Source organism: Solanum stenotomum, chromosome 6 (assembly GCF_019186545.1).
Source record: "Solanum stenotomum isolate F172 chromosome 6, ASM1918654v1, whole genome shotgun sequence".
Taxonomy (NCBI): Eukaryota; Viridiplantae; Streptophyta; class Magnoliopsida; order Solanales; family Solanaceae; genus Solanum; species Solanum stenotomum.
Window position 1 is genome coordinate 39,859,366 of NC_064287.1, and position 17,938 is coordinate 39,877,303.

At 36.1% G+C, this 17,938-nt stretch overlaps 1 protein-coding gene across 2 annotated transcripts in view; it reads left to right on the forward strand.

The window, feature by feature from the left end:
- The first annotated feature begins 3,954 nt into the window (after window positions 1–3,954).
- LOC125866832 (DNA topoisomerase 3-alpha) overlaps window positions 3,955–17,938 on the forward strand; it is a 53,508-nt gene continuing 39,524 nt past the window's right edge. For both annotated transcript variants that reach the window (XM_049547196.1, XM_049547195.1), the window contains exons 1-7: window positions 3,955–4,338; window positions 15,147–15,325; window positions 15,428–15,500; window positions 15,736–15,858; window positions 15,950–16,071; window positions 16,152–16,224; window positions 16,319–16,435. In XM_049547196.1, the coding sequence (XP_049403153.1) occupies window positions 4,033–4,338; window positions 15,147–15,325; window positions 15,428–15,500; window positions 15,736–15,858; window positions 15,950–16,071; window positions 16,152–16,224; window positions 16,319–16,435 (993 nt within the window). In that variant the 5' untranslated portion in view covers window positions 3,955–4,032. The remainder of the gene's footprint in view (window positions 4,339–15,146; window positions 15,326–15,427; window positions 15,501–15,735; window positions 15,859–15,949; window positions 16,072–16,151; window positions 16,225–16,318; window positions 16,436–17,938) is intronic.

A 17,938-nucleotide genomic window follows, 5' to 3' on the forward strand; every position in this document is an offset into this window, starting at 1 on the left:
TTAGTTTATAGATTTCAATGTTTGTATATTTTATTTCAAATTTGGGCTTGTAAAATTTTGTAAATATTATATATATAATTTGATTTTATTTATAGATAAAAAAAATTTATTTATAATCTAGTTTGTTAATATATTTTTAGTTAGTTTATAGTTTTCAATGTTTATATATTTTATTTTAAATTTGGGCTTGTAAAAATTTGTAAATATTAAATATATAATTTTATTTTATTTATAGATAAAAAATATTACTTATAATCTACTTTGTTAATATATTTTTAGTTAGTTTATAGCTTTCAATGTTTATATATTTTATTTCAAATTTGGGCTTGTAAAATTTTGTAAATATTATATATATAATTTTATTTTATTTATAGATAAAAAAAATATTACTTATAATCTACTTTGTTAATATATTTTAGCTAGTTTATAGTTTTCAATGTTTATATATTTTATTTCAAATTTGGGCTTGCAAAATTTGTAAATATTTTATTTTGTATTAAGATCAGAAGTTACAATTATATTGTTATAGTTTTCAAATTTAAAGTTAACAATTTACTTTGTAATTATTTCGTTTTGTATTCAGTTTGACTGTATCCTTTAATCTTATTAATTTAACATAATGAACGTTGATATTTAAAAAAAAATATATTTTGTACTCATGTGAATTTTACCGTCTTTATGAAAATTTCTATTCATTTAACGTTTCTTAAGTTTTGCTTATCACACAGGTAGGTGAAAATATATTTGATCTCTTTTTCAAACACCGTTAAGTGGTAAAGAAAAAAAAACCGAAAGAATCGACTAAAACTGAAACAAAAAAAAATGACTTTGCGTGGTTTGATTTGGTATTTAGATTTAATAAACCAACAAATTGGTTTAGGTTTTTTTTAATGAAAAACCAAACCAAACCGACCTATGTACACCCCTACTTCTAAGTCATCAAGAATCGTGGTTGAGTTCAAAGGTTAGCTTTTTCTTGATTTTATTTTGTTAGCTTTTCGAAGAAAGGAGCAATTTAACTTATGATAATGGAGGTTTTTTTTTTCCAAACATGAACAACAATAATAAAGAAGAAGACAATTGAGTTAATATTTATTTTTTTCAAGTTTATTTGAACACATGGCCAATTTTTATTGGTCAGTGCTGTCTAAAAACTGCACCCACACACCTAACATAGGTGAAGTCATGGACTCAGCCACGTAGGCTGAAAAGTGGTAAAAAATTAACTAAAAAATAAGTTCGGGGGGAGNGGGGGGGGGGGGGGGGGATAGGACTTAGTAAAGGTTAGGTGTGTCTCAGGGATTTTGGGCATATGCTGGGGGGTACTCATGCATTTTCCCAAAAAAAATATATTCAACAATATCAAACAAATTTAATCAACCATTTTTTATAATTTAATATGACATCTGGTTAAAGTCAACAAAAATCAATCCTAAAAAATAATGACTCAAGCTCTATAGTCATGCCTCCAAATTAATTTCTTAATCGAATTACCCATTCTATAAGAATTTCAAATATATGCTTAGACTCCCGATCCTAGTTCAAATCGACATTTAAAACTCCAATATATATTTTCTTAAACATAGACAATTTTTCAAATTTCACATAAATTTTATATTTAAGGTAAATGTAATGGTAGTTAATACATATAATTACAGATGAGTTTAGATTGTTAATCTCAATTCAAATTATAAATTTTCCAACAAAAATTATGCTAACTCGAACTTAAAATCACAAAAATGATATTGAAATGAAATAGACTGTGAAACTCAACATTTTATAGCATACTTTCTCTCCGCGGTTGAAATAAGAAGCCATGTGATCACGAAGAGCAATCAAACATAAACCCTACACAAATACGACAAGAGGCTTGCGACCAGAATGACAAAAAAAGATCCTAGCATCATCACAACACTAATCTTTCGACCGCGAGAGTCTACATCTAGAAAATTCAAATAAAATCCTACACAATTAAATTGAGTGTTTTCGTTAGTCTCAAAATCCATTTGAGCCTCTCAAATCCTAACCTAAACCCTTAAACAAGTGTCAAATGGTTATACTAACTTGTACACAATCTTGAATTCTAAAACGAGACGCTAAAATGTAAGCATTACGAGTTGAGTTACTACAAAACATATATATGTAGGGATGACAATGGGGCGGTGCGGGGCGGGGGTGGAGTAAGTTGAGCTTGATCTGCAAAAATTTTAATTCATCCCGCTCCGCTTAACAACATTTTTTATTTCAACCGCCCCACCTCGCCCTGCATAAATTTTTTAAAAATATTTTATTTTTCTAATTAAGTTTGATACTAAAAATAAAATTCATAAACACAAATTCATATTTTCATTAAGTTGTATTAATTTAACAGAATAGTGACTTAAAATTTTACTTTTTAGATGCCAATTGGGAAACATGTAAGAGAATATATTATTTTTTATTGAACAATTTTCATTATTTTCTTGAATATTTTAGTAGTTTTACAAAAATTATCTTAATAAATAACACTCTATCACTCTTATAACATGTAAGAAGTTAAAATTAAGTTTGAATCCACATAAAATCACATATACTCGCAATCCGTCCCGCGCCCGCCCACATTAATTTTTAAAAAACCCACTTCAACCCCCCCCACATCCCACCCGTCTCGCAAAACCTTAAACCCACCCTGCATAACCTTAAATCCACCCACCCCATTGCCATCCCTATGTATATAGAATTGTTTATACATCTCAATGTTAGCCCCATATGACTGATTGATTTTGATTAATGAGCCTTAAGTAAAATAATCCTTCACAAGAGAAGAAATACAAAAATGACAGCATAAAGAAAAAGCGAAATAAATCATAGCAAATTATAAATATTTGGAGGATCAATCTGGGATTAATCAAGACAATAAAAGATCACATACTGCAAACAAACAAGTAAATCACAAAGATAGATGGATACAATCAAGAAGGAAATTTGTCTTATTCAAACAAGAAATATGCATGCCAAGATTAGGGGAAGAAAATCATCAAGTCTAGATTTACGAGAAAGGAAGCACCACGCTAGAAGAAGAAAGTTGCAATAATATCTAATCACAGATGGGATGAAATTATTGCACACATGAACATATGTGACATGGATATGGTAATACAATCATCCTCAATCAAGAAATCATTACAAATCCTTCATTAAAAAACGTATCCTTAGATTTTTTTTTTATTGCAATAGCAAAGAGCTAGACCATATAAACTAGCTTTAGAATTAGGTGAAATCGGCGCACTTTACTTAAATTGATGTACTATATTTATTTTACTTTTTATAAAATAATGTATTCTCTGTCTGCAATTGTAAGAAAAAAAGAAAGAAGAAATAATTCGAGTTATACAAGTAGATGTTGTGTCTAGAAAGTAAAGTCTGTAAGAAGTTAAAAATCAAAATTGTTGTACAGTCTACAAATAACTTTTAAGGGAACCCTTAAACCCCAAGAGAACTAGACTAGACACCACATTGGTGATCCGAATCAGTATGAAATTTCTTGTCATCTTTACTTTTACTCTTGATATTTTGTTATTATATATAACAATAATCTGTAGGCAAATCAACTTTCCCCTTCAGACAGTCGACTAAGGAGGAGTTTTTTTTTTAATTCACAACCCTTTAATTTTCAGTCAAGAGAGCACCCACTGACATGGCCGAGTCGTTAATAAGATGGTTTGAAAACTATGATGTCTCATATTCAATTTTACTAGGTAATTTGTTTCATATATCTAAGCCTCGAAGGATAGAGTTGTTAAATGTTTACGTATTTGAATTTTGATTCCTATTATGCCCCTCACAAAATCAGCTATATTGCAACTTTTTTTTATACAAATAAATGATGAGGTTAAGGGGGTAAATGGTAAGAAAATAGGGTGCAAATAAATTTTTAAAAAGTACTGGATACAAAATGCTTTGGATGCAGTGTGCACGGCTCTAAGGCGGGAAATTATATTAAGCAGCGACGATAGAAGAAAGGGGCATTCCAGAAACCATTTCGTCGGGAAAATGGCCGGAGGCGGAGGACGGGTGATAAGGGTACTAAATGTGGCTGAAAAGCCGTCGGTGGCCAAGGCAGTGTCGGGGATACTATCGAAGAACCAACCAGGTGGCATGAGAGTAAGAGACGGACGTTCCAGGTACAACAAAATCTTTGAGTTCAACTACACCATTCGGAACCAGCCTTGCCAGATGCTGTTCACATCCGTCACGGGCCATCTCATGGAGCTTGAGTTTGACGAGCGTTACCGGAAATGGCACTCGTGTGACCCGCTCGACCTCTATAATGCGCCTGTTCGGAAGTTTGTCCCTGAGGTACCTCTTTATCCTATTTACCTTAAGTTTATCTCCTGCCGAATATTTGTTTCCTGGTAGTTTGGTCACTTGTTGAATAAGATATTGAACTTCATGTATGCGGGAGAATCCAATCCAATTGCTAATGTGATTGCAAACGGAGGCTTTTCAATGTAAATGATTCAATTTGCAGAATATGGTAAAGTTGGTCTGAACTTAATCAATTTCTGAAAGGTCATTTGCTTTGATGTATTACTGAAGTCGTGCCTGTATTAAAACTGCATCAATCATGTCGTATTGGTGTATTATTTTATATTAATGGAAAATGGAAAGTAAGATTCAAAATTTGATAAACTCTCCCTTTAGCTTTGATACCATGTGAAAAACAAGAATAGAGAAGGTAGGATTTGTCTTTTATGTAAGAGACTTCAGCCACATATGTCAATAATGTCATGGAGAGTTGTAGTTTCCTACTTCAAAATGAGATATGGCAATAGAAGAGTGTAAAGTCCTATTGTAAGCAAATTCAATTAAAGACAGATGTTCCTTCCAAGAAGCATACTTCCTTTTACCCATAACCTTTAACATATTTTCCCGAAGTCCTATTGACCACCTAGGTTTGAGGGTGACCTGAATTGGAAAATAACAAATCCGAAATAACTAGGAAACTACATGCAATTTATGTAGATGCTCAACAAATAAAGAAGCAACATGTGTAGCATCATCACTCTTGTGGAAAGGATTAAAGTGTGTCATCTTTAAGAATCTGTCAACCACAATACAAATACATTCTCTACCTCTACTAGTCCTTAGTAATTGAAACACAAAATCCGTAAAAATGTCAAGCCATGCCACCAAGAATTTGTAGGAGGTCCTAGCACTCCCATGGATAGATTTTGTCTCCGTCGTGAAACAAATTCAGTTGCAATGCTCACTGATGAATTTGGACTTTGCTTCAAAATAGGTATGGAATAGCATTATCAGAGGGAGTAAAAAGATTGCAAAGAAGAAGCCCTAGATTTGTTTGCAAGAACTGAATGCATAAAATAAGCTCTTTTTTCATTGGATCAATGTTTTTTGCTTTGGACATATGGCTACTCAGGAGTGGAAATCACTCACATATAGTATGCTGATGATCCACTCGTTCTATGTGGTGCTGCGGATCACAATTGAGGCATATCAGGATAATTCTGTTATTACTTGAAATGATCTTTGGTGGCTTAAAGACAAACCCAAGTAAAAGCTCTATCTCTGCTGTTAATGAAGTGCATAACATACATGATTTGGGATAATGTCTTGGGTTGCCAACTTGGAGAACTACCCACAAAATATCTTGGTATGCCATTGGGTGCTAGGTACAAGTCTAAACCGGTGTGGAGAAAATGGAAGAATGTTAAAATAAATTGGCTATTTGGAAAAGGCAATATCTATCTCTTGGGGGCAGGGTAGTTTATATAAACAGGGTTCTTGACTCCCTCCCTACATTCCTTATGTCATTGTTCCCAATGCCAGCTAGTGTGAGAATGAATTCGGACAGGTTCAGATGGAATTTTTTATGGGGTGACAACAAAGAAATGAGGGCTTTTCACTTGGTTTAATGGGACAAGGTGACAATAGATAAAAAAAAGATGTAGTCTTGGTGTCAAGTACTTGAATTTGCATAACGATAGCTTATTAATAAAATGGTTGTGGAGATTAAAAAGAAAAAGGGGGGGGGGGGACCTATGGAGAACAGTTGTTTCTAGTAAATTATGGAGCACAATCTTCTTGGTTCTCTAGCCTAGTAAATGCTTCCCATGGTTTTGTGTCCATGGAAGCATATATCTAGCTTGTGGCCCTTTTTTTGGTGTGATGAAGTAAGGTTTTGTATAGTTGGCATCAAGAAGATGCAAAGTTACAAAAGATATGTTAGCTCCAACAACAATAGGCCTTAAAGCATAGGGAGCTAATCAAAAGCAAAAGAGGGTTTTGTTGTTACACAAGGATAAAGGTTGGTAATGGAAGAGATACAAGGTTCTGGCTAGATGAATGGATAGGGCTTACTCCACCAATGTCTTCGTTTCAGAACCTCTATGCCTTCACCTTAAATACTGGTAGTTGGTTTCACATTGCTGGATTAGAAGTAACTGGTGTCTTAATTTTCTTAGAAATTGTTTCAATGGGATATTCCTAGAATAGATACACTTTTGAATGATTTGGAGAGGGTGGTCTTGAATGATGAGGGGTCTTATACACTCAAATGGACTGGAAGAGAGTTTCCTCTGTGAACATTTGTTATAAGATTCTCAACAGTGAGGGGGTCAACACTACTAGCTGACTTTGGAGATGAATATGGAAGTCTAAAGCCCTCTGTAAAGTTAGTTGTTTCATGTGGTTAACCACACTTGATGCTTGCCTCTCACAAAACAACCTTTAGAGGAGAGGTGTATTAATTTGTAGTCGATGCTTCATGCGCAACAGTGATGAGGAAAGTACCAACCACCTTGTTCAACAATGTTCAATTGCAAGACAGACCTGATTGTTGTTTTGAAACCTATTCATAGTCTATTTTATCATGCTGTTTACAATGAAGGATCTACTATTGAGCCGGCGGGTTTGGGGGATGTGCAGATCAGTGAAGATGGTGGAATATAGTGCCCAACTCGTATATGTTGGGTAATAATATTTGAAGGAAAGACTAGCAAGTTTTTTTGAAACTTTAGAATAGTTCAAAGGAACATCAATTGAGGTAGATTGCTTGATATGGTTAAGGAATATGCTGAACAAATTTACAGTGAAAGCAGCATACATTGTATTTACAACCTCAAACAATCAGAGTGGGACTTGGCCTTGGAAGATGATCTGGAGGGTTAAGATCCCCACAAAGTTACATGCTTCTCTTGGTTGCTAGCTAGAGATGTTGTACTCACACAAGATAAACTCACGAGGAGAGGCTTAAATCTTTGCTCAAGGTGTTTTCTTTGTAGTAAGGAAGTAGAGACAATCTCTCATCTCTTTCTTCACTGCAGATGGATTGACCAGTCGTGGAAGATTTTTATTAACTTGAGGTTGCATTAGCTGGACTATGCCGCGAAGAGTATATGAGGTATTGAAATGCCGATTGAAAATTGTCCCAGCTTGCATTTGGTGGACTGTGTGGTTAGAAACTAACCAAGTTTATTTTGAAGACAAAGCCATTTGTAGCAGAAACTAAAGATGAAATCTTTAGGGCTTTTTTTTTTTGTTGTGTAAACATAGATTAATGGAAGAGTTAGAATCAATTTTTGATGTACTAGATTCCTTATGAGAAGATAAAGGACTAGGAGCTTATTTTTTTGCTCATCTGGATGTAAATATGGGGGACTACACACCCTTTGTGTAGTTTGTTATTAATACACAAGAATGTTACCTGTTAAAAAAAAGAAAAAATAGAAATGCTTGATGCTTTGAAGACAAAACAGAGGCTGTAAAGAAATTAAAGTATACTTGTGGTATTTGGTTTAATTTACTGGATGTGAAACATGAATTTGACATGCTTGACTTTATAGACTCACTATAGAGTAGGATCTATATAAGCGAAGCCTTTTCTTTTTGTTTTGTACATATATATATTTTTGTAATTCTCTGGCACTAAGTGCCAAATTTCTGATTTTAATATAATTACTACTTACCATTTTAAAAAAAAAGAATAAGTAGGTGTATATAATGTCTGGGGAACAACCTAGACTTAGCTTGTTTTCGTTCTACACATTGACCACACTTTTTCACCATCACCTCTCATCTTAGGCCAACAAATATGTTTTTTTCCAAAATGTCTAAAGTCCTGGGAACCCAAAATTCCCTATCATCTACCACAATTGCTCCTCTCGCAAACAATTCCTTTCAAGAAGACATAGATACACACAACTTTCCATCCTAAATAAGAAACCATCAAATTTCTGAAACCTTCCAAATTTCTCTGGTTTTCCACACCTAGCATAAACATCTCCAAACCTTCTTCTTGTACTTGAGTTTGATGTACTTGAGCTGAGGGTCTTTCAGAAACAGCCTATCTATCTCCACAAGGTAGTGGTTAGGTCTGCTTACACTCTACCCTCCCCAGATCCCACTTAGTGGGATTTCATTGGGGATGTTGTTGTTGTAATATTTTGTATTAATTGGCACTTCACTTCAAAAAGATGAGCACTGCACTTCTCGCCTCTGTGAAGTGGGCCCTCATTTTTTTTGTCACCTCTCACCTTCCAAAACGCCAGTTTCAATAAATTCTACCCAATTAGCGCCTTTTGCTTACCTTACCTTGGCTCTTAAGATGTCTTAAAGATTCATGAACGGTTCTAACTACAAACTCCTTGGGCCAAAATTAGTATTGCCAATTAGGTAGGCCTCATTTGAATACAACTTCCTATCACACGTGGAATAGTTCAAGATTGGACATGAACTGGCTAACAACACTTACTGCAAAAGCAATGTCTGGACGAGTCACAACAAGGTAGTTTAACTTTCCAACTAACCTCCTGTATCTCTCAGGATCATCAAAGGGGTCGCTATCATCTTTCATAAGCTGCACATTGGGAACCATTGGAGTACTGCAAGGTTTAGCTGCCAACTTTCCAGTGTCTGCAAGAAGATCAAGAATATACTTTCTCTGAGACAAAAGAATTCCCTTTTTGTTTCTATTTACCTCTATACCCAAAAAGTACTTCAACTGACCCAAGTCTTTCGTATGAAACCTAGTATGCAGGAAGGATTTGAGGGAAGAGATCCCTGCATAATCACTTCCTGTGATGACAATGTCATCAACATACACAACCAGCAGGATAGTGCCAACTGTTGATTGTCGGTAGAAGACTGAGTGATCACATTTGCTCATTTTCATCCCAAACTCCAGGACTACCTCACTGAACTTCCCAAACCAAGCTCGGGGACTCTGTTTCAAGCCATACAAGGACTTCTTCAAATAACAGACTCTCCCATACTCCCCCTGAGCAACAAAACCAGGTGGTTGCTCCATATATACTTCCTCTTGAAGATCACCATGAAGGAATGCATTTTTGATATCCAACTGATGTAAAGGCCAATTCTCAGAAGCAGCTAGAGAAATGAACAAGCGGACAGAAGTAAGTTTCGCAACCGGAGAGAAAGTGTCTGAATAATCCACTCCATAAGTTTGAGCATACCCTTTAGCCACAAGCCTAGCCTTAAGTCTTGCCACAGAACCATCTGGATTAACTTTAATTGTGAACACCCACTTACATCCCACTGGNCCTATATATAGCTATGCATATTACTAGGATTAAGTCTATATACATTCTATAACAATTATTAAGTTTCTCATTGAAGTAAGCTACAAGTTTATAGCCTTGCATTAACACAACTTCCAAAGTAATTGTAGTAGAGGTGAAGAACTATCCTGCCTGGATGATGTTTAGAGGTCATTATTCAATTCCACCCTAGACTTGTTCTAACATTGTTAGATATTGAACACTAAAGCATCCAGAAGACTTTCAGGATTTGAAATGGCCAATAATTTAGAGTCTAACTGGGAAGCCACACACCTCCAATATGCTGATGACACATTAATTTTCTTTGATGTTGAAGAGAGTCAACTCAGAGTACTTAGGACTATTTTGGTTCTATTTGAGGGCATGCCAGGGCTACACATCAACTGGTAAAAAAGTAATTTGTATCCTATTAACACATTGCTAATATGGAGCTTTTGTCTCATGTCTTGGGAGGAGATGTAGGTTCACTGCCTACTACATACCTAGGAATGCCTCTAGGAGCCAAATCAAATTCTAAGGGAATTTGGGATCCAATAATTGAGAAGTGTGAAAAGAAACAGATAGGGTGGAAGGCTCAGTACTTATCTTGGGGGGGGGGGGGNGGGGGGGGGGCATGGCCACTCTTATTAGTTCAGTGCTTGATGCTCTATCAATATATATGATGTCTTTATTCTCCATTCTAGATGGGGTTATACAGAGGATTGGTAAGATTAGGAGGGATTTTTTGTGGAATGGGAACAAGGAGAAAAAAGGATTACATTAAGTCAAATGGTGCAAGGTGATGCATGGGAAGAAACAGGGTGGGTTGGGCATCGGGAATTTAAAATGGCAGAGTAAAGCACTCAAATTGAAATGGTTGTGGAGTTATTCTCAGGAACCTCAAGCTTACTGAGTGGACATAATAAGAGCTAATATGGTGAGGATAACAAGTGGATAACAAAGGAAGTAAACTCCCCTCATGGAGTGAGCTTATGGAGATCCATAAGAATACTTTGGCCTCTGATGAAGGTTCACACCTCTATCAGGGTAGTTATGTTTGCAGAACATCTTTTTGGGAGACTAAATGACTTTCTAATTCTTGTTTGAAAAATCTCTTTCCAAACATCTATTGCCTAGATCTACAACAAGAGAAAACAGTAGAAGGAGCATGGTCAACACAGGGATGGAACTTCCGGTTTAGAAGAAACCTGAATGATTGGGAAGTGGATACATAGTTGAGTTGTTCAGAACTCTGGAACAATTCAAAGGCACAAAGGAAGATCCTGATAGACTTTGGTGGAAAATGGACAGTAGAGGATGCTTCAAAGTTAGTTTAGCTTATAAGCTTCTCAATAGAGACCTTCAACTGATGGATAACTGGCCTTGGAAGAACATATGGAAAGTTAAAACACCTTATAGAGTAGCATGTTTCAAATGGTTGCTAGCTTGGGAAGAGGTGTTGACACATGACAACCTTAGCAAAAGAAATTTCAACCTTTGCTCAAAGTTCTACATGTGTGGTGAAGAAACTGAGACAATCAGCCAACATCTATTCCTAAATAGTAGGATCACAAATCCTATGGAAGATCTTCATTAGCCTCTGAGGTATTGTTTGGGCAATGCCAAGAAAGATTATTGAGGCCTTGCTGTGCTGGGAAGAAGCAGGTACAAGGTTGACACATAGAGATAGCTGGAGTATTGCCCCAGCTTGCATTTGGTGACAATCTGGAAAGAGAGAAATTCCAATGAAGACATTAGCAGTTCAGTTCAAAGGATTAAGTTGAACTGCTTTAGACTTTCTGTTTTTGGGCTAACTAGAGATGCATAGAAGATACTGCTTCAATGATAGACACCTTTGATTTTTGTTAGGCTGATGAAGAATTTGTTCTTTTTTACTTGTAAATATGGTTTCAGCACAACCTAGGTGTTGTATTGATAAATATATACAGATTGTGTATCTATGAGTGTGCCACATAAGTAGAAAATTCCACATATATGCTTGGGTGGATGACATGTGGCATAAGTGGGGTGTTTTTAAATTACTTAGTCAAGTAGAGGGGTGTTTTTAAGGCTGTCAATAGTGGAGGAGTAATAATTCATGCTAAGTTTAGGGTGTTTTCAATACTTATTTTTTTTTTTTTGGATGAAGTAGTAAGAAATTTCATTGCTGGCATCAAGAAGGTGCAGAATAGTACAAAAGTTAGGAAATTGACAAAACTTCATTAGCTCAATTACAAAAAAGACTAAACTAGTACCAGGGAGCTAACAAAGTTCAAAAAGTTCTCAGGAGAATCTATGGGTGAAAGATTATGCCAACTATATAGATACAAAATACACCTAGCCTTAGAAGGCTGTGATTGGTCCAAAAAGCGGGTCACAGACGGATTTCTCGGTTATAAAAAAAAAATTAAAAAATACACCTAGCCTTAAGAGAGCGATTTGGAGTTGATAAACCTTCAAAACATCTGCTGTTCCTTTTTGACCATACACACCAAAAGATACTAGCAGGTATCATCTTCCAGATTGGCTTGATGGCCTTACTAACTCTTCAGTTATAGTAGCATTCAAAGGCATCTTTGGTGCTATGTGGCATCACCCAATTAATACCAAATATAGACAAAAACATACTCCACAAGTCAGCGACTGTACAATGTAAAAATTGATGGTTGTTGGAGTCAAGGTTCTGTTGGCACATGTAATATTTATTGGCAATCTGAAATTTTCTTTTCTTAAGGTTGTCTTGAGTGAGGCAAGCTTCATGAAGAGTAACTGAAGCATATGATCTTTGTTGGGAGCATAGTCTTCCATATCAACTTCCATGGCCAGTTATCAATATGAGTTTGCATAGCCTGCTTTCACTGAGTATTTACCATCCTTGTCAGTGCCCCACCTTAACTTGTCTGCTTCTGGACATTTATCACCCTGCCTTCTAGCCTAAAAAACAAGTTGACCACTTCTTTGATTTCCCATTCTTGTAGGTTCCTTTTGAATAGTACATTCCAGGTGTTGTCTGCCCTATTATGAGAGATGGAAGAATTTGGTTCATGTGTTACTTGAAATAGACTTGGGAATTTCTCCATCAGAATGATATTGTCCAGCCACCTATTCTTCCTATGAGAAATATAGGAGAAGAATATTATTGAATTGTTGTCTCTACATTATTACATAGACCATATTTATAGACACTACAATAGACACTTTTTCAACTAGGACACTACAATACAACCATTTTCTAAGTAGGACACTAAATACTTTTCCTATTCCTACTTCTATTCTAAGTAGGATTGTATATACCTATTATTATTCTAACTCTCCTCCTCAAGCTAGTACATACAAATCATATATATCTAGCTTGTTACAACAAAATTATGTGGTTGCTCCATGTAAACTTCTTCACAATGCAACGGTCGCCGAAAAGTGCTCAAAATCTAGTATAAAGTATGTACATCGTGTTGTGATCAATAGACGAGTCAATATTAAACAAGAAAGTCACTGAAAAATTGGTCTGAACATGCTCATACGTCGGAGTATTATATTTGATGGCTAAAAGTAGTCACAATCTAACAAATAATATTATATGGGTAGGGTCGGAATGATGGCACGACCCAACTGGAAATTAGAAATTATATAGGAAAGATCGGATTGATGGGACGATCCTATTGAAAAAAGAGAAATAATATGGGTAGGGTCGGAATGATGGCACAACCCTAAAAAAGAGAAATAATATGGATAAGGTCGGAATGATGGCACAACCCTACGCAAATCAGCTTTGAGGAGTCACCAGAGAGACGAATGGAACTATGCAAATCAAATCTGAGGAGTCAGCAAAAAGATACACGGTGCTATGCAACTCAGATATGAGAAAGTAGTTCGGAAAAATCCACGGTACTATGCAAATTAAATGTGAAAAGTAGTCCGGAGAGATGCACGGTGCTACACAAATCAGATATGCAAAAAAAAGTAGTCACCGGAAGGATGGCACGGTGCTACACAAATTAGATGTGAGAAAGTAGTCATCGAAAAGATGGCATGATGCTACATAAATTAAATATGAAAAAAAGTAGTCACAAGAAAGATGGCACGGCTCTACAAAAATACGACGGATATAGGGTTGACACAAAACAGCCTTAGGAAGTCATCACAAATAGATGCACGGTGACCTGTCTGGCTGAGTTTTCTTCCCTTGAATATGGGGTTCATGCATATATCATTGGTGTCACTTTTGTTAACATAATCATTGGCCAGTCGGGCGGCATATATGGATAATAGCCACCCTCCGACAGCGGAAGTTTTTTTATTCTCTACCAAAATCGTAGAGACTTTGATACCATGTGACAAATAATGGAGAAGAATATTATTGAATTGTTGTCTCTACATTATTTCAACCATATTTATAGACATTACAATAGACACCTTTTCCAACTAGGACACTACAATACAATCCTTTTCTAAGTAGGACACTATATACTTTTCCTATTACTATTCCTATTCCTATTCCTATTCTAAGTCGGATTGTATATACCTATTATTATTCTAACACTTCCAAAACCTGATTTGTATACCGTTGCCTGTTGCCAATTTAGTGTTTTGAAAGAACTCATCTTTAAGCTTGCATATACTCTTCCATAGGCCTTAACCATGAGGGGATCTGGACAGCTTGGAGCACCAATGATTTTAGACTCCATGTTTTGCCTTGATTATTTCCTTCCATAGAGTTTGATCCACTTGAGTGTACCTCCATAACCATTTTATGAGTAAGCATTTGTTGTGAAGAGCTAAATCTTTTTTGCCCAATTCTCCCAATTGTTTTGGCAGTTTGCGTACGATGCCAGGTTTCTTACTTTTCATTCTCCAATCCAAAACTTTATTGGCAATTAGAGCAGCGTTGTGATCTGCCTGTCCTTAATGAAAGCATTTTGATGATTGGAAACAGGTTTGCCCATTACACCCTTGTGCCTTTGTGCTAGTACTTTGGCTGCAATCATGTAAACACTCCCAATTAGACTAATTGGCCTATAAAAGATTACAATCTTGTTCTGTGTTAAAGCTTCCAATAGCTCATCCAACTATCTATACCATATATTCTTTACACTAAAAGTTCAAATAAGATGGAAAACCTCCTAATCTTCCACTTTCTACTTGTCAAGTATCCATCTAGCTCGTCTCTCCAAATATACACAATGGCGTAACCTTCCAAATGTGCTTCCCCCTCCTCCCAAACAGAAGTTCTAGACTCAAGTTACGTACCGCCAATATAAAATGCTTCAAGATAACCAATTTTTTTTTCTTTTTTGTATTCCTGTCAAATATTGTTGTATTTGTGTTTTTCCTTTTTCTGTTTTGTTAAGTGAACTTGGGCCGGGGTCTATTGGAAACCGCCTCTCTACCTTCACCAGGTAGGGGCAAGGCTGCGTACACACCACCCTCCCCGGAACCCAAATGTGGGATTACAATGTTGTTGTTTTGTAAAGTGAAAACCAAATACAATTTTCTCTTTTGGTATATCACAACGTTGATGTGATTGAAATTGAGACATCATTTGTAAAAGCATATGAAAATATGGCCTAAAATATTTCTGGTAATTTGTAGGATAAGTTGGATATCAAAAGGACACTGGAGGCAGAAGCCAGAAGTTGTCAGTGGATTGTATTATGGCTCGATTGTGATCGAGAAGGAGAAAATATTGCATTTGAAGTGTTGGATGTATGTAGACAAGCGAATCATAACCTTAATGTGTGGAGAGCTCGGTTCTCTGCCTTAATTGACAGGTTCTGCCAGCTAGTTGACATCTTCTGTTCCATACTAAGTTTTTATGTGCCACTCACGAATTGTCATTTGTACTTTCTGAAAAATACTTTTGAGATCACCAGGGAAATTCACCAATCAGTGCAGACCCTTGTTCAGCCAAATCAGTTATTTTCTGATGCTGTAGATGTTCGGCAAGTGAGTCCCGTTGCTCAAGTCATTCTTATTTTAAGACAGTGAAAAACTTCTTTAGATCTGAGACAAGCAAGTAAAGTTTGACCTTCATGTTCCTGTGGCAATTAAACTGCAGCAACATTCTTAAATAATAAAATAAGTACTAACCATTATATTTTGATAGGTGGAGCCTTTTGGTCAAGTATGATAGAATGGCCTGATTTGGTTCCTTGCTGTATTTTGCGATTTGAATTTGCAGGAGATAGATCTTCGTATTGGAGCTTCTTTCACAAGATTTCAGACAATGCTTCTGAGGGGTGCATTTGTCCTTGATTTTGCTACAGATGATAGAAATATTGTCTTAAGCTACGGTCCCTGCCAGGTAACAAATATATTGCATTTTCAAAAAGTGAATTTATTTTACAGTCTGAGGTGTAAAAGTTTTCATCGTACTCCATATGTTTTTGCTGCAGTTCCCTACACTTGGCTTTGTTGTGGAGCGGTATTGGGAGATACAAGCACATGAACCTGAAGAATTTTGGACAATCAACTGTACTCACAACTCGGATGAAGGCACTGCTACCTTTAACTGGATGTAATGTTGCACTTGGTTCCATCATAAAATTATTTCTGAAATAGAAGGTCAAGGTACCTATAATGATTTTGACTTGGCAGGCGTGGTCATCTGTTTGATTACACATGTGGAGTAACGATTTATGAGATGTGCATCCAGGAACCCATTGCAACAGTGAGCTCCAAAAAGCCAATTCTCATAGCTAAGCCTAATTATAGAGTAGAAATTTGAGGCTGCAAAGCTCACTTAATTATGTTGTTTTGGAAAGGTTACCAAGGTTAAACAGCAAGAGAAACTCAAATACCCCCCTCATCCTTTAAGTACAATTGAGCTTGAAAAGCGTGCATCCAGATACTTCCGTATGAGTTCCGAGCAGACAATGAAGGTTAGTATTACTCAAAAGTTTTTCATTGGAATGTCTCTTTTCCTTATGTTTATTTATTTTTAGTTTCCTTGTTATGGAAATATTGCAAGTTTTTCCTTTTCTTTTATTTACCTCTTTGGTTTCTTTGTAAAATTGAACTCGTTAATTTAGGTAAACTAAGGTATAAAGTTTACATGGATCATTTGAGAAATGTAGGAGAAAAATATTATTGAATTGTGTACAGAGACCCTATTTATAGACATTATAATACAATCCTTTACCAAGTAGGATACTACATACAATTCTTATTCCTATTCTAAGTAGGATTGTATATACCTATACCCATTCTAACACCCCCCCTCAAGTTGGTGCATACAAATCATATGTACCTAGCTTATTACAAATGTAATTAATACGAGGACCGGTAAGGGACTTGGAGAAGATATCTGCAAGTTGATCACTTGACTTCACAAATTTTGTAATAATATCTCCTGAAAGTACCTTTTCTCTAACAAAGTGACAATCAATCTCAATGTGCTTAGTCCTCTCATGTAACACTGGATTTGATGCGATATGAAGGGCCGCTTGATTATCACACACAAGTTCCATCCGACCGATTTCTCCAAATTTTAGTTCTCTCGGCAACTATTTGATCCATTCTAGCTCACAAGTTGCTACAACCCTTGCTCGATATTTTGCTTCTGCACTAGATCGAGCAACAACACTCTGGTTCTTCTTTTTCCACGATACTAAATTACCTCCTACTAAAACACAATATCTGAATGTAAAATGTCTATTAGAGGGTGATCCTGCCCAATCAACATCTGTATATCCATTGATATGGTCATGGCCTTGATCCTCGAAGCGTAGTCCTTTATCCGGAGCTGACTTTATATATCGCCAGATACGAACAACTGCATCCAAGTGACTATCACAAGGGGAAGTCATAAACTGACGTACAATACTCACAGAAAAAGAAATGTCAGGCTAGTCATTGTGAGCCATCTATACCTTTAAGGATTATTGAGTGGCTCCCCCTATCCCAGAAAGAGTTTAACATTTGAATCCATAAGAGTGTCAATGGGTCTACATCACGTCATTCTTGTTTCTTCAAGAATGTCTAAAGGCATACTTGCGTTGAGAAATAACAATATCCGATCTAGATTGAGCAACCTCAATACTAAGAAAATACTTTAGTCTATTGAGGTTTTTAGTTTGGAAATGTTGAAAGAGATGTTGCTTTAAATTCGTGATACCATCTTGATCATTGCCGGTGACTACGATATCATCAACGTAAACAACCAACGAAAATACACAAATTTGGTGCAGAATGCCGATATAACATAGTTTGATGAGCTCCACTACAAGTCATGCCAAACTCCTGAATTATTGTGCTGAACTTCCCAAACCAGGCTCCATAGAGTGACCTACACAATCGACATACAAGGGTACTAGACTCCCCCTGAGCAACAAAACTAGGTGGTTGCTCCATATAGACTTCTTCCTCAAGATCACCATGCAGAA